We start from the raw sequence: 23,999 nt of genomic DNA on the forward strand, positions 1-23,999 counted from the left end.
ATCAGGCTACTGGTGTTGTACTTGTGTGAGGGATATTATCGTGACTCGCTTTGGTCCCCTTATGAGTGTAGTTTAAACACCACAGCCTTCTTGAGCATTGTTATGACCTCAGTATACCCATCTTTTAATGGCTGCTTCCAGCAGGATAAAGTACATTGCCACAAAGCTCAAATCCCACTCAAACTGGTTTCTTAAACATGACAGTGAGCTCACTGTACTCAAATGGCCTCCACAGTCACCCGAGCTCAATCCAACAGAGCACCTTAGGGCAGTGTTTCACTGAAATATGGTTTTCTAATGTGAAAACCATATTTCACATTAGAAAAATCACACGGCACACAAAACAAAAATATCACAAAAAGCATATTGATCATTTTTACCTGCACATCAGGTATAGCAGAATTGGCTCAGTTTGTCCACAGTACACGTTTTTTCTTCTTCTGACCACTACTCACGCTAGGGTCTTAATATGGGTCGGAATTTCTCCAGGAACCAGGTCAGATTGACTAATTTTCTTTTCAAATATTTTTCTATTGCTTTTACACGATGTTCTTTCTTCTTTGCCTTCTTCTGTTTTACTGGCAGTTGGCAACCCATTTAATTAGAGCAGGCAGTTGTACTGCCCTCTAGTGGAAGAGAATGTAATTGTTCTGCATGTTACTCACGCTAATTGACCCTGTGCACGAGAAAATGCTAGCTTCCTGGTTTGAGACCGGATGTGGGGTTGTACATTTCCGGTAGCTTTACTTTGCGGTCAATCGCTACTGCGAAAATATACTCCAAAATCATGTCCAAAACTCGAAAACGGAAAGATCGCGTTAAGTTACAAAGAGCAGAAGGTGGGAACACTCACCACTGTTGTGTCATAAAAAATCTAATGATCAATTTTGACGTTTAAAGAGTTTAGATCGATCAGTTGTTTACATCACTCAACACAAGCAACACAGAACTGCATCACTGCAGCAGAAGACACATCGTCCACATTCAGAAGCACATCTCTGTATACTGACTGGTCTTATGATTTAAACAGGCAAATGTTCAGCATTCAAACTACAGGTGAAGAATAGTCAAACCAGATGTTTCCTCCGTTATGTCGATATCAGCTAGTCAAGTACACACCCACACAGCATGTTAACAAACCGTGAAAAAAGCCACACAAAAAATGAATGATTGTTGGTAAGGGTTTCTATACATTAGTATTTACGAAAGGTATGTTGTGACTTACCTTCAAAATTACAGCGGTCCCTCGCTAATAACGCGGTTCACCTTTCAACTTGCTGTTTCACAGATTTTTTTAGTGCAAGTTTGCACGTTTTTTTTACGTCACATTGTGTCCTGCGTCCTGATCGCTGCAGACGATCTCCTCCGTGACGTCTCTCATGTACAGTACAGAATCGCTGCATCGATCGCTAGCAGTGTGACTCTGAAGTGCAGTACTGTATGTCCACGATGTCCACGAAACGTTTTGCACCGTCAAAAAATTTAATTGGCTACTTGATTTCACCTATCGCTGGTTATTTTTAGAACATAACACCCGCGATAAACGAGGGACAGCTGAGAAATATAATATTTGAATCCCTTTTCTCTTTTGCTCTGAGGCGCGGGGGAAAAAATATCGACAAGTTGATGAACATCATTTACAGATATATTGGGTAAATGCCCAAGACATCTATAGAAATGTAAATTGCCGCTTGATTCATTCATTTGCTTAACTTGTTTTGGACCATAAACAGGGCGTGAATAGGACACTGAAAACAAAGTTCCCCACAGGAGTTTCCGCACCGGAAGTAGCATATGCTAACGTGCACAAAGTCAATTGCTCAGAGTACCAATCAGGTGGAACCAGATAATCTTCCGAGGCACACCTGATCATTTCTCACAGAACACCTATGTTCCACTCCACAGTGGTTGGGAAACACTGCCTTAGGTATATGATGGAAGGAGCTCTGCACAGCATGGATGTGAGGCCAAAGAATCTGCAGTAACTGTAATGTAACCATGTCATGACCAAAATCTCTGAGAAATGTTTCCATCACCTTGTTAAATGTATTCAATGAAGAAATAAGACCGTTCTCTAAAACTCCAAAACTACCAAGGTCTTCCTAACAAAGCATCAAGTAAGTGTAGAGTAGGTACAGTGGGGCAAAAAAGTATTTAGTCAGCCACCGATTGTGCAAGTTCCCCCACCTAAAATGATGACAGAGGTCAGTAATTTGCACCAGAGGTACACTTCAACTGTGAGAGACAGAATGTGAAAAAAAATCCATGAATCCACATGGTAGGATTTGTAAAGAATTTATTCGTAAATCAGGGTGGCAAATAAGTATTTGGTCAATAACAAAAATACAACTCAATACTTTGTAACATAACCTTTATTGGCAATAACAGAGGTCAAACGTTTACTATAGGTCTTTACCAGGTTTGCACACACAGTAGCTGGTATTTTGGCCCATTCCTCCATGCAGATCTTCTCGAGAGCAGTGATGTTTTGGGGCTGTCGCTGAGCAACACGGACTTTCAACTCCCGCCACAGATTTTCTATGGGGTTGAGGTCTGGAGACTGGCTAGGCCACTCCAGGACTTTCAAATGCTTCTTACGGAGCCACTCCTTTGTTGCCCGGGCGGTGTGTTTTGGATCATTGTCATGTTGGAAGACCCAGCCTCGTTTCATCTTCAAAGTTCTCACTGATGGAAGGAGGTTTTGGCTCAAAATCTCACGATACATGGCCCCATTCATTCTGTCCTTAACACGGATCAGTCATCCTGTCCCCTTGGCAGAAAAACAGCCCCATAGCATGATGTTTCCACCCCCATGCTTCACAGTAGGTATGGTGTTCTTGGGATGCAACTCAGTATTCTTCTTCCTCCAAACACGACGAGTTGAGTTTATACCAAAAAGTTCTACTTTGGTTTCATCTGACCACATGACATTCTCCCAATCCTCTGCTGTATCATCCATGTGCTCTCTGGCAAACTTCAGACGGGCCTGGACATGCACTGGCTTCAGCAGCGGAACACGTCTGGCACTGCGGGATTTGATTCCCTGCCGTTGTAGTGTGTTACTGATGGTGACCTTTGTTACTTTGGTCCCAGCTCTCTGCAGGTCATTCACCAGGTCCCCCCGTGTGGTTCTGGGATCTTTGCTCACCGTTCTCATGATCATTTTGACCCCACGGGATGAGATCTTGCGTGGAGCCCCAGATCGAGGGAGATTATCAGTGGTCTTGTATGTCTTCCATTTTCTGATGATTGCTCCCACAGTTGATTTTTTCACACCAAGCTGCTTGCCTATTGTAGATTCACTCTTCCCAGTCTGGTGCAGGTCTACAATACTTTTCCTGGTGTCCTTCGAAAGCTCTTTGGTCTTGGCCATGGCGGAGTTTGGAGTCTGACTGTTTGAGGCTGTGGACAGGTGTCTTTTATACAGATGATGAGTTCAAACAGGTGCCATTCATACAGGTAACGAGTGGGGGACAGAAAAGCTTCTTACAGAAGACGTTACAGGTCTGTGAGAGCCAGAGATTTTCCTTGTTTGAGGTGACCAAATACTAATTTTCCACCCTAATTTACGTATAAATTCTTTACAAATCCTACCATGTGGATTTTTTTTTCACATTCTGTCTCTCACAGTTGAAGTGTACCTCTGGTGCAAATTACTGACCTCTGTCATCATTTTAAGTGGGGGAACTTGCACAATCGGTGGCTGACTAAATACTTTTTTGCCCCACTGTAACTAGTGATACAGCCAGTTAATCACACTTTAATTGTCTCTTTATTTCATTGCAAACTTCAGTTGGTTTTTACCATAGCTGGACTGGCCATCGGTGGGCGGGCCCGATGCTGACCGATGTGTAAAAATAACTCAGTTGTTTGGTGGTGGTTTCTATGGCGGAGCTTTCACAGAGGCCAGCAGGTGGATGAGGGAAAGGGGAGGCAGGAGGAGGAGAGACCCGAGGCGGCAGTCCGAGTGTCAGGTGAACTGAACATCAGGTAAGAAGTTATGACCTGCAGTCTATCTGGGTCAGATATAAACCAAGTTTAGGTGGAGTTTATTTTCGCTGTGCTGATTTTTTACAGTAAGTTACAATAACTCGTACTGCATAGTAGCCAACATGACTGAGTTTCTATACAGCTGGGTGGGTGCTATGATGTTACTGATAGTGAACTTTATTTTATTCATAAGGTTAGTTAGTAGAGTTGCCAACTGCTCCTTAAAAAAAATGGAATGGTCCCTCCATCAGAGAAAGTTATTGTGTCGTTACGCTGTCAGCTGGCTCTTCTTCTCTCATTCTCTGCCCCTCTCTCGCCTGTTGCTACTTCAATCATGAAACTGATCAATGATCAGCTGATCGGGATTGCTGTCTTGTTTGTTTGTCTCCCACTTTGCGCCAGAAAGAGGAAACCAGCGGATGTCGCGCTAAACAACAGCAGCACATTTAAGCTTGATCAGCTGTTGTTAGAATTTATTTAATATTAATTTCTACTATCAGCTGATGTTTGCTGGAGCCACAGCTGTAAAAGCTGCTGGTCTTGATATCGGTTTGGTTATCTGGTGAGAGGGAAACATGAAGATGAAACCAGGAGATGTCCTTACTGAATCATCAGAGCTGAACAGGTGATGGAGAAACAGGTTTACCTTTTAGGTGACATGAATGAGTTGAAGGGAAGTTATGAACTGTAGTAGCTGAAAGCTGGTAACTGTGCAGGGGCGGGTCTAGCAAAGTTTTCCCAGGGGCCAGGTAGTGCATTAACAGGGAAAGGGGGGCACAAAGAAATACTTTTCTTTCTTATTCTCATTTAAAATGTCTAGCTTTTAATAAATAATTATCTGAATCTGACAACCAAAGTTTTTATCTGATGTAAAATGTATAGAAATCATACATATACCAACAAGACAGTGTACATCACTGTCACAACAGTGTCTGTTTTCATTCAAAGGCTTTATGGCTTTTCCTGTAATACCTGGTGGGTCTCTAGTCAAAATGCCCAGGCCGATTTTTGTCCCAGTCCAACCCTGGTCTTAACTGGTCCACGCTTTTTCTTTAAATCCACAAATGATGAAGCTTTTTAACATTTAGTGCATAAACTTTGGAATGGCACTTCCTCACTCATTAGGTCAACAAAATCAATAGTCTGTTTTTAAATGTCTGCTGAAAACACATTTTTAGAGATTAGATTTTCTTTTAAACGCACTCTACTTGTTTTCATTTTTTGGCAATGTGCCCTATAAAGGGCAGCGGGTATATTATTTGCCATCCGCCAGCAACGTATATCAGAAGCAGATGCGGGCCCTTTTTTTGCCTTTAATGATAAACTTATATGTAAACTTATTATGACTGCATTGAGAGGAGAGATCTTTGAAGTAGGCATGCACATCTGCTGCTGTGGAAGACACCCACAGGCAGCTGCAGGGGTGGCCGTGGGAGGTAGAGTGGGTCGTCTACTAATCGGAAGGTCGGTGATTCAATCCCCGGATCCTGTAGAATGCATGTTGAAGGATCCTTGGGCAAGATGCTGAAACCCAAATTTCCCTTGATGCTGATCCACTGCAGTGTGTGTGTGTGTGTGTGTGTGTGTGTGTGTGTAAATGTTAGACAAAGAATAAAAGTGCTGTATAAATATGTGTGTGTGTGTGTGTGTGCGTGTGTGTGTGTGCGTGCGCGCGCGCCAACATCTCAGATCTGACTTGCTGACTAAAGAGATAACCTTCTTTGGAAAATCAATCAGCATATTTTATGCATTAACTTGAACCACACAAATCTGTGTACTTGTATAATAAATCATACTGTTATATAAAAAGTAGAGCAGCAAATGTCCTGTGAAACAGTACTATCTCCTGTGTGATGCTCTAATCAGTAAATGCTTGGCGAAAGTTCAAACAAGAATTTAAACATGCATGTTAAATTTTACAGGACTATTTGACATTTATGTCTTTTTTGTTTAAGAATAATTGATCACAAGCTCTTTTAAAAAAAAGAAGCAGTCCTCCATACTATTTTTTTTACTATAACAACAGTAGAAACTGTTTGAACTAACTAACTAATTACCACACAGAGCCTGCAACAATTCAACTCAATAATCGTATGCACAGCTATCCAGCTGAAACAAGGAAATATTATCCAGCTCGAGTGTTTTTCTGATCACCTCTTGTCCATTACTTAATAGCTTTTAGCAGTACATTGGTTCCAGTTCCACCTGAGTGATTCTGGCTTGCTATATGTAGCAATATTTTTTTTTTTAAAAGCCGCTCATTATCTTTGCTTCAGCTTCCATGCACTTATTATCTACGTGTGAGTTTCTGCAAGTAGGTTACTGGGAGTTTTCAGGACAAACATTATCAGCTGTTTGGGTTATATTGATATTTATAAATCTATGGTATAATGTGCATTAGTCCTTTTTATAGTTCCTAGGCATCACAGCATCATAGTGCTATGTTAATTTTGATTTAAAAAACCTTAATTGGGCTGTCAACTGGATCATTTGTTCTCATTCTAAATATAAAAAGAATCCCAAATAATCCACAGTTCAGGTTATTGTTGTTTAACCTCATCAAAGGGAAGCCTGAGACTTCTCAACACAACACTCAGTTCTTGTAACCTTGCTGTGTTGCAGCTAAACTAAATAATAGTTTTAGGATTTGTTTTTGATCTGTTGTTTGTAGTTTATTTATTTCTTACCTCTCCTCGGCTCCAGTCTAGTTTGAATCCAGCAAATCCCAAACCAGGTCCCGGTCCTTTAGGACTCTTTTTATCGTCGTGGTCCTGGGGGATGTCAGGGGGAGTTTTGTCTGATGTTTGAAGGACGTTTTGATTGTAAGCAAATGTAAAGCAGGCCCACTCTCTTAATGAAATTAAATTTGTTTTCCCACTGTTTCTTTATTATTGTCTTTTGAATGCTGGATTGAGCTCTGCTGTAAGCTAATTTTGTGCTCAGTATTTAATTTCCTGAATTGGGAGGTGCTTCTGACTATGCAGACATGAGTTTTAGCGCCTCTCGAGTCATTTTATATTAGGTTGTTTATTGAGCAGGCCATAGTAGGTATATTGACAGGGGTGCTCCTGAAATGGGGGAAAGCCTGGTGCAAAGCTGTTTCCTCAGTTTTTAGTTTTCATCATCTTTTAGATGGAGATTCTAAATAAATTCTACATGTATTTTTCCACAACTTCAATTGAATCCAAACTGGGAGCTGGTTCACAGGAGAGGTGCCTGGAAGCAGAAGGCTCTGCCTACCATTCTACTTTTAAGTACCCTAAGAGTCTTAGGAGTAGGAGTAAGTAAGTCTGCAGTTCAAGAGTTAAGTGGTCTCTTGGGGTGCTACTGTACGATAATTTCTTTAAGATAAGATGGGGAATGATTATTTAAGATATTCTATGTGAGGGAGAGGATTTTAAATTAAATTCTGTGTTTAACAAGGAGCCAATGAAGAGAATTCAATATAGCTTCTCTTCATTGGTTCCGTCATTGATTTGGCTCTCCGTTTAGTTCCTGTCTGTACTCTCACTGCAGCATTTTGGAACAGCTGATGGCTTTTTGGGGAGTTTTTAGGACATCCTGATAATAATAAATTACAATAAGTCAGCCTAGAAGTAATAAATGGAGTCTATAGGTATATAATTTAAGCTGAATTTACTGTCAGAGGCCATGAGAAGATTATTTGCAACTACTACAAACATAATTGATTTTCACAAGGATATTTCTCCTGTATAGTAAAAGATAATATTTTATTTCATTTTGCTTCCTCACAATGTGTCATGGTCCTGCGACCATGACTCAGTGACTTTATGTTTATGTTCTTTATTGTTATTACTTTCATTATTATTCATGGCTGTTTTGGGATGGTTTGTGTTTGGGATTTTAGACACTGGGTTCTGGGTTTGTGCTCCCTCTGTTGGTCCCTGGTGTTAGTGTTCCCCTGTCTCGTCAGGTTAATCAGGTCCAGCTGTTTCCCCCACCTGTGTGTGATTTCCCAGTGTCTCTCTGTGTACTTATAGTGTGTGATTTCCTCTGCTCCTCGTCGCGTCGTCTGTGTTCATACCTGGTGTAATCCCCTGCGTGCTCTCCCTGCTGGTCTCCCTTCATGCTCAGGTTTGCTATTTCTTTGTGTAGTTTCTCCCAGTTAGTTCATCCTTAGTTCTGTTTTACCATCCCCACTTTATATTGGATATTATCAATAAATCACCCTCACACCTGAATAAGTGCTGCGTTTTGAGTCCTCCTTCCGCTCTCCACACGGCCGCTGCCCCGGACCGTGACAGTACGACGCGAACACAACATGGACCCAGCAGCACTTAACCCGTCCAGGGAGCTACGGGAAAATCTCATCGATGCCACACAGGAGCTCATCGACCGGTGGCTGGAAAACCCGGGTGGCACGTCCCAGCGCGCTATAGAGAGGCGGCTACAGCGTCTGGTGACCGGTCTCCCATGGCTTCTGGGCTCGCTTTGTTCGTGGGAGCGGGAGTTCCTCCTTTTGGACCTCGGACTTCACCCCCCGTCTGCTTTTACTTTCGAGCAGCCCGAGGCGGTGAGCGAGCGACATGTTCTGGCTTCCCCAGATTCTGTTTTCTGGGGCTATTCAGAGCGGGATGAGAGACAGTGTAGATAGCTTACCTACCTTCGTGGTAACGGATCCTTCGCAAGTGGGCGTCTACAAACCCTCTGTAAAACCGAGAGACTGTTTCTCTGCCGCTCCTTCTGAGCCAGGACTTTATCACCATTCTCCGGCTCAGTTCTGTGTCCAGCCACAAGCTCCCAGGTCTGTGGCTCAACCGTTAGCCTCCCTAAGGGCTCAATTACCCGTTCTGCCGCCGCTCCAGTTAGCCACTCAGCCACCACCACCGCTAGCATCGCTACAGCCCACAGTTCCGGTAATGGCTGAGCCACAATTTTCGCACTGTTTTTCCACCGCTGTTTCTGGGCAGGGAGACAAACTGTTTCGCTACGGACCTGTTCCTCAAAAGCTGGCAACATTAGAGACTGTTGCTCACTCCGGGGCTTCCCCAGAGGCTGGGTTACTGCCCTCAGCTTACTCTGGACCCCTGGAGGCCAAGATGCCAGCTGTGAACTGCACCGGGCTGTCACTGCCTGAGCAGGGTCAGTGCTCTGCGCAGCTGCAGCCCTCCGTACGTGCACCAGAGGCCCACGTGCCTACTGGTTTTGTTTCACGTGCGCCAGAGGCCCACGTGCCTACTGGTTTTGTTTCACGTGCGCCAGAGGCCCACGTGCCTACTGGTTTTGTTTCATGTGTGCCAGAGGCCCACGTGCCTACTGGTTTTGTTTCACGTGCGCCAGAGGCCCACGTGCCTACTGGTTTTGTTTCACGTGCGCCAGAGGCCCACGTGCCTACTGGTTTTGTTTCACGTGCGCCAGAGGCCCACGTGCCTACTGGTTTTGTTTCACGTGTGCCAGAGGCCCACGTGCCTCCTAGTTTTGTTTCGTGTGTGCCAGAGGCCCACGTGCCTCCTAGTTTTGTTTTGTGTGTGCCCGCTGGTTCTGCGGCTGTTTTCACTGGGGGGCCCGAGGAGCCCGTCCAGCCTCCTGCTTCGCCTGCTGGGGGGCCCGAGGAGCCCGTCCGGCCTCATGCCACACCGGCTGCCACGTCGGCTGGGGGGCCCGAGGAGCCCGTCCGGCCTCCTGTGGCTGCTTCTCCACCTGTGGCTGCTTCTCCACCCGTGGCTGCAGCGCCGCCTCCTGCAGTACCACCACCTGCAGCGCTACCACCTGCTGCTACCACGCCTCAGCCTGAGGACGCAGCCTCGCCTGGCCCGGCTTCATCCACGCCTGGCCCGGCTTCATCCACGCCTGGCCCGGCTTCATCCACGCCTGGCCCGGCTTCATCCTCGCCTGGCCCGGCTTCATCCACGCCTGGTCCGGCTTCATCCACGCCTGGTCCGGTTTCAGCTTCATCCTCGCCTGGTCCAGCTTCATCCACGCCTGGCCCGGTTTCATCCTCGCCTGGCCCGGTTTCAGCTTCATCCTCGCCTGGTCCGGTTTCATCCACGCCTGGCCCGGTTTCAGCTTCATCCTCGCCTGGCCCAGCTTCAGCTTCATCCTCGCCTGGCCCAGCTTCAGCTCCAGCGTCAGCTTCGCCTGGTCCGGCTTCATCCACGCCTGGTCCGGCTTCATCCACGCCTGGTCCGGCTTCATCCTCGCCCGGTCCAGCTTCATCCTCGCACGGTCCAGCTTCATCCTCGCCCGGTCCAGCTTCAGCTTCTGCTTCAGCCTCGCCCGGCCCGGCTTCGGCTACAGCTTCGTCCTCGCCCGGCCCAGCTTTCGTGTCTGCATCCTCGTCTGGTCCAGCCTTCGTGTCTGCATCCTCGTCTGGTCCAGCCTTCGTGTCTGCATCTTCGTCTGGTCCAGCCTTCGTGTCTGCATCATCGCCTGCAGCAGCGTCTTCAGCATCCGCACCATCGCCTGCAGCAGCGTCTTCAGCATCTGTACCATCGCCTGCAGCAGCGTCTTCAGCATCCGCACCATCGCCTGCAGCAGCGTCTTCAGCATCTGTACCATCGCCTGCAGCAGCGTCTTCAGCATCTTCGCCCGCTGCGGCCCCGGCTTCTGTGCCTTCAGCCTCGCCTGGCCCAGCCTCGTTTGGGTCTGGAGCTAAACGGCCGTTTTCTAGACCGCTGGCTAGACTACTGGCCGGGCGCCGTCGCCTGACTGGCCGCCGTTGCCTTCCGCACGGCCGGCCCCCGGACCGCCATCGCCTGAGCGGCCGCCGTTGCCTTCCGCACGGCCGGCCCCCGGACCGCCATCGCCTGAGCGGCCGCCGTTGCCTTCCGCACGGCCGGCCCCCGGACCCTCTTCGCCTGAGCGGCCGCCGTTGCCTTCCGCACGGCCGGCCCCCGGACCCTCTTCGCCTGAGTGGCCGCCGTTGCCTTCCGCACGGTCGGCCCCCTGAACTTTTTGCGCGCCGTCACGGCCTTCTTCGTGGACGGCCTCCCGAACTCTTTACGCGCCGCCACGGCCTTCTTCGTGGCCGGCCGCCTGAACTGTGTTTTGGACTCTGCTCCCCTGTGAGGTTTTTTTTTTTGTGAACATTTGTTTGGGACTCTGGGGCCTCCGTCTTTGGTCTTGGCCCGGTCCCTCCGTCCTGGGCCCCCTGCCGCCCGCCCGGATCTGGTGATGTGTTTCTGTGGCTGTCGGGGGCCAGCCCTTGAGGGGGGGGGTACTGTCATGGTCCTGCGACCATGACTCAGTGACTTTATGTTTATGTTCTTTATTGTTATTACTTTCATTATTATTCATGGCTGTTTTGGGATGGTTTGTGTTTGGGATTTTAGACACTGGGTTCTGGGTTTGTGCTCCCTCTGTTGGTCCCTGGTGTTAGTGTTCCCCTGTCTCGTCAGGTTAATCAGGTCCAGCTGTTTCCCCCACCTGTGTGTGATTTCCCAGTGTCTCTCCGTGTACTTATAGTGTGTGATTTCCTCTGCTCCTCGTCGCGTCATCTGTGTTCATACCTGGTGTAATCCCCTGCGTGCTCTCCCTGCTGTTCTCCCTTCATGCTCAGGTTTGCTATTTCTTTGTGTAGTTTCTCCCAGTTAGTTCATCCTTAGTTCTGTTTTACCATCCCCACTTTATATTGGATATTATCAATAAATCACCCTCACACCTGAATAAGTGCTGCGTTTTGAGTCCTCCTTCCGCTCTCCACACGGCCGCTGCCCCGGACCGTGACACAATGTAAACACTAAAACTGTAGGATCTTCCATTTCTTCATTTTTAAACTCTTATTTTGTGGTGCAGTAATTTCAGTAACAGTAATTGTTCAAATATTTCATTTACAAAACATTACAGATAAAGTGGGAGATACTGCATATAATTTTAAACTGATTTTAGCATTTTATTTTGGGTTTAGACCAGAGAGTAATAAGAAGGCCTGTAATCTGTTAACATTTTCTTAAAAATTATGATATTGAATGTTAGTCTTCTATCGTGGCCATAAACAGACATTTCAGTGTAAGCAAAGTTCTAAAAATGATCTATTAATCATACTTTTTATAAAGAAATAAAAATTGGACTTGTCATCAGAGTTGGCACTGAAAATTGCAGTTTCTTTATTTGTAGTTCACTTCTGGCTCCAAAAACAGTAAGAGACAGTATGACAGCAGGTAAAATGCAGTCATTTACCTTTAAAGCCTGACTTCAGAAACCAGTAAGCAATCAGCTTACTCAATCACAATTTGTATCACGTCAGCTGCTTCCCCGATACTCACTCCTGTTTTTGGATTTAACTGAAATCAACAAAATGTGAGCAGATGTTTCACAAGCTATCATGGCTGATTTCTAACCTCTAGACATAAGGTAGTATGAAAAGTGGAATTCAGTAAGTGAATCTATTCAGCATCATCACTTTAAACATAAGCGGATGTTTTCTAGCCTTGATGTAATCTAACATTGAACGCCACAGCCTGCCCTGCACCATTACTGTAAACCTTACAACAGTACGTCAAACTGCCTGATATAGTATTTAAATAACAATGTTAGTGTAGTCAGAGCATTTAGTATTGCCAGTGAAACTTCTGATGATTTGCTCTCAAAGCTGCTCAAATAATCCCCCCCCCACACACACACACACACACACTGCCTAGCTCGTGGTCTCGGCATCACTGAAGTAAGGAGAGCATGATTAGTATATTGGGCTCAGCTTGCACCACCCCTCTGCAGCGGAACCGCAGACCACATCCCGCCACAGTTAGTATACTTCATTTGTTATGCAAGATGTTTTACAGAAACATAATTCAACAACATGCTGCACATAGATCCATCGGATCTAAAAACTAAAAATGTATTAAGCCATCACTAAGGGCATAATTGAGCAGTCCGTACCTATGAAAATCTCTCAAACTTTCTTGCATCTTTTTTTCTCTCCCTGGAAAATATAACAACTGTGTATTTATGAAGCTAGCAGACAGAGTTTGTGTCAAAGTGTACGGAAAACTTTGTGTGTTTGGTGATATTTGTCAAACTGCTTGAAAAGCTGCATTTTAAATGATCTTCCTTTAAAAATTTGGTTTATGCTTACTTGTACCAAGTGCCATGACTGCAGCTATATTTACTTTGCACCGTAAATGCACAACCAGGTGAGAAGAAAAACGGGGCTGACGGATGTCATTATTTTGTCATTACTGTGCAAGTGTCACCTTGCTATCAATGCAAGCAACATCACGCTGCAGCACACAATCAAATATGCATCAACCTGCTGATCAGATTCAATTATCCTTCACGAAGGAAGGTGCTGTTCTAAATCATTCCAGCACACTTAAAAAACCTTGGTGTCATCAGATGATCTTCATCTCTTCATCTCAATATAGCTTTTTGGGTTTTTTTTTACTTTAATATCTTAGTCTCTGCAATCTGTTTCTTGATTTTAGCATGTTGTCTTTACATTTTGGGCACATAAAGTATCACCAGTGTGTTGACGGGTGCTTAAAGTCTTTTCCGAGTTCAGATCTCACTTGTATGCACAACAGGTCAGCATCATTGTCTCTGTCTGTGAGCGTGAGCGTTAAATGGCAGAGGTGGTGACCCCTATTCTGTGTCAAAATGTCAGTCTTTTGTTACTTGTTGATTGCAGTGATTCAGTGTTTGATGCAGCTCGAATTCCCTTTCCCATCTAGCATCTCGTTTGTTTGTGAAAATCTTTGGATCTAAGCAAGTAATTTTTAAGAACTTACTGAAAGTTCGTAGTTTTTAGTCTAAATGTTAATTAAATTGAGAAAAAAAACTCTGATAGCACAGCTTTATGGACAAAGATTTTTAGATGCTTGCAAGATCTGAACCACATCACATTCTAGGATAATCAAGTCATATTTCAAATGGTGCTGAGATGCGTGACAGTTTCTTTCTAGTATGGCTCAAGTGAGCAGTGCTGAACTCAGATGCCTTCATTCCTTGCAGGTTAGCATTCACATGCCTGTGCAGACTCTGCCAGTCGAGTGCTTATATACCATTTCACTCTGACACAGCCTACGTTCAACCGTTTATTCTGAAGATCAAAGTGCTTCAGAACAGCCATCATATATTCGCTTTGCTTGTTCAAAACTTGCTGTCACTTAGAGAGAAAGAGAGAAAAGGATGCTGCCATCTTAGAGCCAACAGTTAACTGACATTGTACATTAATGTAATGTAATTTTTTTTTCATGTATTAGGACTCCTGATACTGAAAAACCAGTCACGTATTCATGTGCATCACTTGACTTTACACATAAGGTTCTTGATCGATATACACAAAAAGCTCTTCAGTGAAATCAAGTGGATAAACAGCATTTTCAGAACTCATTTGATACAATATGAAAAATAACATTGGCTACTGAAGCTTAAATGCCAACAGAGCTGTGTTGTGCAAAAGGTATCTCAATTTTGATTAGAAATTATTCATAGATGACCTAAATCAACATATCTGTCTGTCAGGTTTCAGTTAACGGACTCAGGCGCAGACCGGGACTCCTTACAGGATTTACAGATTTTATTTACACAACGACACCAGGTGATGCTATTTACAAAGTGCTGGAGGGAGGGGAGGGGGGTCCAGGGTTCCGGGGTATGTGAGGGAAAAGACGGGAATCTGACGTCCTCCAAAGGCTCTCTCTCTTCACTCCCCACACTGGGGAAACACCATCCACTCACTCGTCCACGGGATGACAGGCAGGCAGGGAAAGGTCCGGGATAGATCTGTACACAGAGATTATAGTTAGAGGCGAACAGACGGAACGAACTCACAGATCCTTATTTACAATCTACTGAGCGACTGACGCTGATAACTCAACGATCCAGCGACGAGTGACACAGTGCTGCTGTCTTAAATCGGCCTTGTGATTATCCCGATCGGCAGCAGGTGCGTGGGCCAGGGGCGGGAGCCCATAATGAGCATCGCCCCGGCAGGAGAGAGAGCGAGAGAGAAAACATGTTGCCTAATACAGAATCAGCTGGTGAGGCACAGGGACCATGACACTGTCTCCCTGATGAGCCCAATTCAAATCCTTGTGTGGCTGAACAAGAGGGAATAAAAATGGAAAGATGTATGAAAATAAAGCAACACATAAGCAGACATATGTTTTTCCTTAATATCGGAGAAATCATTTCTCAGAATATGGAGCCTGTAATCAGGGCTGCTTTTCACTCTCTTTTGAGTTTGTTTACACTGTGAACATTTGTAGAAGAACATATTGTAAGTATAAATTTCTTTGCTTAAGAGCATGAAATTGTTTGCTGTGCACCGCACCTAGATGGATTTTAATTAGATATAAATTAGACAGAGACCCAGATACAGATAAGTTTGAATCTGTTTTTTTTTTTTTTTTTAATCTAACTGAAGCTTTTATATCAGGCGCTGCCAATTCAAAGTGACTTTGCCTGACATAGACTGACACGTGATATGGACTTTTATGCAGCTTCCCTAAATTTTGTTGTGATTTGCTTGCATTTGATCCGAAATGACATGACTTTGAGGCTGTATTTTCTTTCAGACGGTATCTGAAAAATGACAGAGAAAGAAATCCACACTTAAACGGATTTGATTAAAGAGGTCAACAACCAGATGAACAAAGATGACTACAAAGATTCCTTCATTTCCTGCTGTTTGTGGAAGAGATGTGCTCTCCTTTCATCTCTTGTCCCTGCACGTTGCTAATCAAATTACTATATGCTTGTAGCGCTGGCCTTATAGGGTTTCGCTTTTTTTTTTTTTTTTTTTATAATTTAACTGATCAATGAATAGCACATGTGTAAGAGACTAATTGAATATGGACAGGCAAAATCTTGCTGTTTTCTGTCACAGGAGGTCATTTCTTCTAAAGATCTGTGTGGCTCTTTCTTGAATCTGTTCATGGTATATAAAGTATAAAGCTAAAGAAAATATAAATTGGATGTTAATACTTCTGTTTTCCATATTATTGAAGATAAATTCATCCCCATGGGATTTAATTTAATTAAATTTAAATTTAAATTTAAATTTAAATTTAAATTTAAATTTAAATTAAATTTAAATTAAATTTAAATTAAATTTAAATTTAATTTAAATTTAATTTAAATTTAATTTAATTTAATTTACTTGCATTAAAGCTGCAATGCTGCAGCATTGCAGCTTTAATGCAAGTAAAGTAGTTTGCGTATTTGCCTAACAAGCGAAAAATCGCTAGAACGATCTCAGGAGGAGACACAAATACCCCGGAGGTGTGTTTTGTCAGGAAGGACAGCCAGTGTAGAAAATCTCCCATATCAAACATGCGGAGCTACCCGCTGTGGCAACCCCTCATGAATAAGAGCCAGCTGAAAGTAGCTTTAGTGTATTGTTTCAGTTTTACACAGTGCCTGTAGTGTTTTCTATCGCCCATTTGCTGGGAGTAAGGGCGCCCTTCGTTTGCAGGTGCGCCTGCTGCTTGCGGCGCAGAGAGGAGAGGGCGGGGCGGCGGGGGATTTTCTGACCGGCCAGAGCAACGTTTGATAACCATCATAACCATCAAAGTAAAACAAAATAAAAACAAACCAACAAACACGAAAACACCAGACATTATGATACAGACTTATAATTTGCACCGATGTTTTTTCGAAATTCTATACACGAAGCCCTCGGTGCGCCTGCTTGCTGCCGAAGTCAAAGTAAACTTTGTTGTCATCTCCGCTACATACAGTCCAGTATATATAGAGACGAGACGACAAAGCTCCAGTTATAGCAGTGCAAGTAAACAAACAATATATATAAGAAGAGTAAGAAAATAAATATACACTTTAGGACTCGGGGTAAAGGGATCAATAACAATTTAAAATTTACAGTTTGATGATTTAAAGTCTCATACATGAGCCGTCGAGGGGGGGGGGGCTGCTCCTTCCAAATAGAGCACATTTCATTTATAATGTTTTAAATCCAAGTCCATTATGTATTCATGATTTGAATCGGGTTGTGTGAAGAGGGAGTGTTCGCCCAGGGCGCCAAACAGGCTAGGAGCTTGAAGGAGAATTTACCTATCATGATTTTGACAGTGAGAGCAACCAGAGTTCCTACAGGAATCTCCTGTTGGCACGTGGAGAACATGCAGACTCCGCAGAGAAAGGCCTCTCTCTGGTTTGAATGTCTAACTTTTTGCAGTGATGCAATGGTCGTCAGTGATGCAGGCATTAGAAAGAAAAGCAGCGTACAGACAACTTTCCCTCAGCAGAAAAGCTATGAATGCTCCAACAGTAGCTCACACTGCATGTTAACATACAATAGAACAAAGGGCAAGGAGGAGAATATTAGTTTATATTTGAACAGCGTGTTTCACTGCAAAAAGATCAAACACTAATTCAGTCAAACCAAACGCGTGTGTTGACGTCAGTATTACTCTATTCTAGATCCTCTGATTTATTCACAGCATTGTAGCAACTTTTCATATTCAAAGCACTGATCAGATATGCACAAGAAGATAATTTAAGTTGACTGTATCTTCTCTTTGATGTTGTGTGTAGTTCAGTTACAGTCTAGACCTTTTATCCTCCTTATATAATCCACCCCAGGTCTGCACCATCACAGCACATTTACAGGCCTGAGGCAAAAGTAAATATATGAGCCCTCTTTATACACATATCTTACCGCAGTCATAATTGAAGCTACAGGGTACTGAATGGATTGAGGAGCAAACTGAAGAGCCAGAAAGCTGCAGTCTGATCTGCATGGGTATGCATTGAGATTTTGATTGGAAGTTTCCAGCTGTTAAGGAGGGGAAAACTTTTTTCTTTTTCATTATTTATGGTATGTTTACTTGTGTGAGCTAATGGAAAAGTGTACTAAGAGGAATTTCTGTTTCTTATTCATTCTAAAGTGAATCCAAGCCTAGTGAAGACTTTGCTCATCTCCTGTAGGGTCATTCTGATGCAAAATTACAAGCTTCTGTAACATCTTCATGTCAGAGCGGAAAAAAGCATATGCATATTAAGTAAATTCAGCGGTTTGCTACATTTTGCTTGTCATGTGTTATCACTAACACCAGCACCTGTGCTTTTCCTGCTATGACAACTGAAAATGTCTGCTGTGAAAAAGGCCAGTGTGCCATCCCTCTGAAGTTGCCCTATGCTATCTGGCAACAAGATGTTAGCAACAGATCATTTAAGTCCTTCAAGTTGTGAGACGGGGGTTCCTCTGAACATATTTTTTATCTAGCAGATCCACCAACACCTTGTTGTTGGTCAGCAGTCACTGTTGCTGACCAGAAAACCCCTGCAAACCTCTGTGATTTGGAAATGATCCAAGCCAGTCATCAAAACCTTCATCATGTGGTCTTTCCAAAAGTTGGTCCACGTAAATCCCAAATCTTAGCATCATCCCTTTTATCCGTGAGTGGATATAATGTCTTGGCCCATTGGTGTATATTATGAAACATGTAGGGGTATAAATCTGATACATACTGTCACTAAAAGATAGTAGATTGTACCTGACGTCCACCCTGGTCTCTGTCTGTGAGGTAATTTTCCGCTCTATTGTTTTTAGTTGTGCAGTGTTGCATTTTCTTGTCAGCCTTTTTCCAGGAGCTCTTCTTGGAGTGAATCAATTCTCTGCGGCAATACCATCTAACCTATAATTCTTATCCTCGCTAGAAACAAAATGTTGGAACGGCAGCACATGAAATGAGGGAAGGCAAAGCTACAGCGGGAGTTTTTTTGCGTATTTGTCAGTCACCGTGTTGTCGAATAAATCACAATCCATTTGGGAAATGACTTTTAAAGTTTAAAAAAAGTGTACATTAAAGCTTCATTTGCATTTGAAAGCCTCTCACCTTGAATCATTAAAGGAGTAAGACAACCTTTGGCAAATGTGTGCTTTGCATTCCCTGATTCAAACTGTTACTTTTGGGAGTGCTGTCTAATTTGTTTTTGTTTGTTTTCTTTCCTTCTGGAAAAATATATTTTGTGACAAAAAATGCATTTCTTCCACTTCAGAGATATTATTTTTTCTCTACCAACCTTCCAAATCTTTTCATTTTCTAGGTTATAATTTCCCTGCACAGGAATGAATACTAAAAGCTATTTCAGAAGCAACAGCTGCCTCCCAGATACACAGAATATACTGTGACTATGCACTAATGTGGCATGAAAAGAAGAGAGAATGAATATTATTACCTTGACATGTGACACCACTGATTTCAGCTGTGCATGAAGAAAACAAAAAAGGCAATGTTTGAACCCACAGTACTGTGCAAATATCTTGAGCCACCCCACATTTCTTTATATTTTACTTTCAAAGGTACTTTCTTTTAATTTTTTAGTTTCTTACAGGACAGCTCTTTAGACTTTTTTTTTCTCATTTGGACCGCTTTTCACTGATTTTCAGTCCAGTCCTTGAACCTGACCTGTAGGAGTCATTTTTTGTGTTGTTACCTCATGTGTGCCACCAGGGGTCACCTTTTGTAGAAACATGTAATTAGCGCCAGGTGTTGTTGGTCGAAAGAAGCAAACAGTTTGTGACCGCTGCGTTGTTGTGATAAATGACGTTGGATAAAGAGAACTGTTCAACAACTACTGATGGAAGTGCATTAAAGATGGGACAAGACAAAATAAGTATACGGCTGGAGTTACTGGACTGAAGTTTCATGCATAACATTGGCATCGCGTCACCAACGAACACCTCAGTGGCTTCAAATGTAGGTTTAGCCTCTACATGGCCGTTATTAGAGGAATTTTTTTTTTTTTTTTTTGGTTGTTAAGCCAAAAAAACCAAACAATTGAGTCATTCAAGCATGAAAAAACGTGCCTACTGCAACTCTATTAAGTGGGGTCTATGAAAAATCCCAGAGATAAGAGAGAATAGCGTTTTTGCACCAACATGGTGATTGCCAAATAGAACAAAAGAAGAAATAGCAAACCTAAAATAATATCTACAGCAGATGAGCAGTATCTGAAAGTCGTGTCCTTAATAAATATGAAGAAATCCAGTAAAGACATGAAACAGGACCCAATGGATACATCTGGCCCTTCTACTGTTTACTGAAGTCTAATTTGGCTACGTTTTTGGTTTTGGTTATTCACTCCACTTGGGCACATTCTACGTGTCACTTACTGTTTACTTTTTGTGCAATGGGTATGACAGAAAGAGGAGTGCTAACATGCTAAATAATGAACTTGAACTTTCAGAGTTCTTCAAACAAGAGCTTTCAAGAAGTGAAGTGTTTTCAGGGTAACAAGCAAGAAAAAGTGTTCTATAGTGTTTTAAATTGGTGCTTTGCATACGGAATAAACATGTGTAGTCAAAGACTGTAGACCTTCACTTTGTGACTCAGGGAGACAAGAAGCCATTTTTAAGATAAGATAGATGAGATAAAATACCCTTTATTAGTCCAACAGGTAGGAAAATTCACATTATTAAAAAAGCAAAGTGGACGTGGCAGAAATAAATAGATGCAGCACAACTGATAATGCTATACGGAAGCAATAAAAGAAAATGTAAACAATATAAGGTGGAAGAAGATTAGATGCCTAGCAGCAAACCAGGATACTTCATAGTGGCATAGCAGGCATTGAGTGTTGAACTTTGAAATATGTACAGACCACAGAGTGTGCATGTGTGTGTTCATATGTGTACAATTACTGCTGTCATACATTTACTGCTGTTGACTCTGACAGCAGATGGAAGGAAAAACAGCTTGGCACGCCGTGGGTGCAGCAACCTGTCACTGAAGGAGATGCTCAGTGCTGTCAGAGCGACCTGCATGAGATTGGATGTGTTCTCTAGAAGGGATGACAGTTTAACCACCATACTTCCATCTGGTCAGGAGGGTGTCCCAAAACAGAGCTGGTCTTCTTGAACAGCCTGTTCAGTTTTTATTATCCCCAGAAGACATACTGCTGCCCCAGCAGACCATACACACACAAAAAAGATGTCAGATTCCACCACTGAGTCATAGGAGGAGTTCAGGAACTCTTCTTGCAATCCAAAAGACCTAAGTCTCTGTAGCAGATACTGCCTGCTCTGTCCTTTCCAAGATTGCATTTCTCTTGTTAGTCCGGTCCAATTTATTAGTCAGTTGAACACCCAGGTACGTATATGAGTCCATCATCTCAATCTCCACGGAGATTAAGAGGGAGAAACAGGGAGAAAAGGCTTTGCTATGCCATTTTACGTAAGAACTAAATTGAAAGTCAGTGGCAACAGGTCTTACGGAGTAATCCAAACCTGAATTTTTTTAACTGAAATTGTTGTCAACATGTACGGAGGAGGTCAGGAGAGAGGCACAACAATGAGTGTCTACATCCATGTAAAAGGATAAAGGTGACCAAATATTCACTTTAAAGCTTGTTAGAATTGTACAAACTGTGTTTTGCCTTGAATTCTGTAATTCCATGTATGTTTTGTACATGACTAAATAAATCACTGCAGCTGTTTTCCTGGCAAAATTTTAAGAAAGGCTCAAGTAAACAGGAGTCTCAAGATTTTTGCACAATACTGTACATGAGCTTTTTTTGTCTTTTAATGTCTGAAAGTTTTATAATTATTTCCTGATTTAGTCAAATGAAACAATGCTGCAGTTAAATTTTAGTTCAGACTCTGTGTATGATAGCATACACAAAGTATCAAGACACTGGTGACTCAAATAGATTTCACATGCACTGATGTGATAAATGTTTGCCTTTCTTTGGACAACCCTTGATTGTGCATCACTTTCAGTTTGTTTTGCAGTATGGAAGAACCGTCACATGCGCACCGTGACAAACTATTTCATAGTGAATCTTTCCCTGGCTGATGTGCTGGTCACCATCATCTGCCTGCCTGCGAGTCTTGTGGTGGACATCACAGAGACGTGGTTCTTTGGAAACACTCTGTGCAAAATTGTCCCTTATCTGCAGGTAAGCCTTGAACCCTGACATCTGCTTTTCAAACAGGATATTGGAATCTTTGACCTTTTCAGAAACAATTCACAAGGTCTGTGGATGCAAGCCAAGACCCATATTTCTATTATTCTACCATTTTTCTTCATGGTATTCATGAGGGTAAAAAAAAACAAAACTCTTTTTCATATCCCCCAGGATGTGCACTGAGTGAGACCTTTGATGTTACTCTAAAGTGATTTAATGCCTCAGGCAACACTGTTTTAGCACCACTCTGGCAATATGTATGCAAAAAAGACAATCTTATTTAATATTGTTGATCACAATGATATGTATCGAAAGCATGTACCAAAGTCCCAAACTACTCTGCACAGATTATATGTCTCATACTCTTAACAGACTGTGTTATATTATATTGTTTATGCACAGCAAAGTCAATTCTAGCCTCATGGTGGCACGGCTTTGACTATATGTTCTGCAGGGATGCAGCTGTAAAGCAAAGAAATTCTAACATAATGTGAATTCTTGTGTGTCAGGAGCTAGTTTAGCAAACATGCTGCACCTCATGGCTTTTAATTAGCAATCTCTTTGAAGGTTTTCATAGTGACATTCACCCCGTTTACTGTTGAGCTTTGTATCATAAACTGGCGCTGCAGTATTTGCTTGAGGGCCATCTCCCGCTGCTTTCTTTTTAAATCCAGGAGCATCAACTCTAATTCCCCTTTGGTGATTCATTTTATGTAACATTTTGGTATGATTCCTATTCTACTGTTCTACATTGTATGCTGGTGGTCTATAATACCTTGAATAGGTTCACAGCAGGGTGCAACAGAAGCCAAATGCAGCACATTGTATAATATTTTAAAAAGGGGGTCCATATTTCAGCTTGCAGCTGGTGTCCGGATTAAACCCATCCATGATTCCCCAGTGTAATGTGCAAGCAAGTGAAAAATGATCATTGCAATTTACAATGAGCAGTGTGGTGGAAATGCTGTTTTGGCCTAAATGCAGCAGGTTGTTTTGTGTGTGTGGGAACGTCTTTTTAAAATATACATTTCAAAGCATTTAAATGTCACAGACGGTTCCTGTTGTCTTGCAAACAATGATTCACTTCCCTCAAGGTTTCTCTCACTGGTTTCAGTGTTTACATATGTTTCATATTCAGCATACTTAACCTGTAACCATCCAGGATGCATCCAAACTCAAAAACATCCAAACTCAATGAACAATTGACTTTCTGTCAGTTGAAGGGCAATGAGGATGTGCCCTGCTCTGCCTAAGGTGCAATCTTTCCTTTCTTTTTTAAGATCGTTTAAATGAACATTTTAAATTAGGCAGCGAGATTTATTTTAATGTGCCTGGCATCATAAGCTAACCCTTTACAAAAACAAGGAATCTCCGCCTTTTATTTCCAAGAAAAATTGACCACCCACTGCTTTTAAACCTGCACGTGAAATTTGTGCCGCTGCTCTGAAGTGAACAGACTCATCTGCAACACAGAGATAAGAGCATCTCCAGCATAGGTGGTGTCCCATGCATCAGTGTTTGCCAATCTATGATTCAAGTCTACAAATGTATGTTCTGAAATTATTTTCCTCATGAGCATTTAGTATTTTCTGTAACAACTGCAAACTGTATCAATATTAAATGGTGAACATCTTTGTGTATCTAGTTAAAAGTTTTATTTCATTCTTCGCAGACCATCTCTGTTTCTGTATCAGTCCTAACGCTGAGCTGCATCGCCCAGGACCGTTGGTATGCGATCTGTCACCCACTGTTGTTCAAGAGTACAGCCAAGAGGGCGCGCAAGAGTATTGTTGTCATCTGGGTTGTGTCGTGTATCATCATGATCCCCCAGGCCACCGTGATGGAGTGTAGCAGCCTGCTGCCTGAACTCACAAATAAGACCAGTCTGTTCACGGTGTGTGATGAGCACTGGGGAGGTTAGTTTTCACAGTTCACAAACTAAATGAACGCATTATGAAAATATATGTCTCCCTCGCTGCTAGAAGCACAGTTTCAACTTTAACTGAATGACTCACTAAATTACTTAAACAACAACTGCAGTGACATTTATTGGGCTTTTCCACCCCCCGTATAGATGGGTTGATCACGTGTCATACCACTTTTTATCCATAAAGTGTGAGCACCTAAGCGGGATGGGTGGATTTTGCTTTGCTCAGATGAAGTCGCTCAGGGTGCCT

The 23,999-nt window shown here is 43.0% G+C and overlaps 1 protein-coding gene across 1 annotated transcript in view; it reads left to right on the forward strand.

Moving 5' to 3' along the window:
* hcrtr2 (hypocretin (orexin) receptor 2) overlaps nt 1-23,999 on the forward strand; it is a 31,303-nt gene that overhangs the window by 3,523 nt on the left and 3,781 nt on the right. The window contains exons 2-3 of the mRNA XM_004555954.2: nt 21,635-21,813; nt 23,495-23,738. Of these exons, the coding sequence (XP_004556011.1) occupies nt 21,635-21,813; nt 23,495-23,738 (423 nt within the window). The remainder of the gene's footprint in view (nt 1-21,634; nt 21,814-23,494; nt 23,739-23,999) is intronic.

The sequence above is a fragment of the Maylandia zebra genome, linkage group LG13 (genome assembly GCF_041146795.1).
Source record: "Maylandia zebra isolate NMK-2024a linkage group LG13, Mzebra_GT3a, whole genome shotgun sequence".
NCBI classification, from domain to species: domain Eukaryota; kingdom Metazoa; phylum Chordata; class Actinopteri; order Cichliformes; family Cichlidae; genus Maylandia; species Maylandia zebra.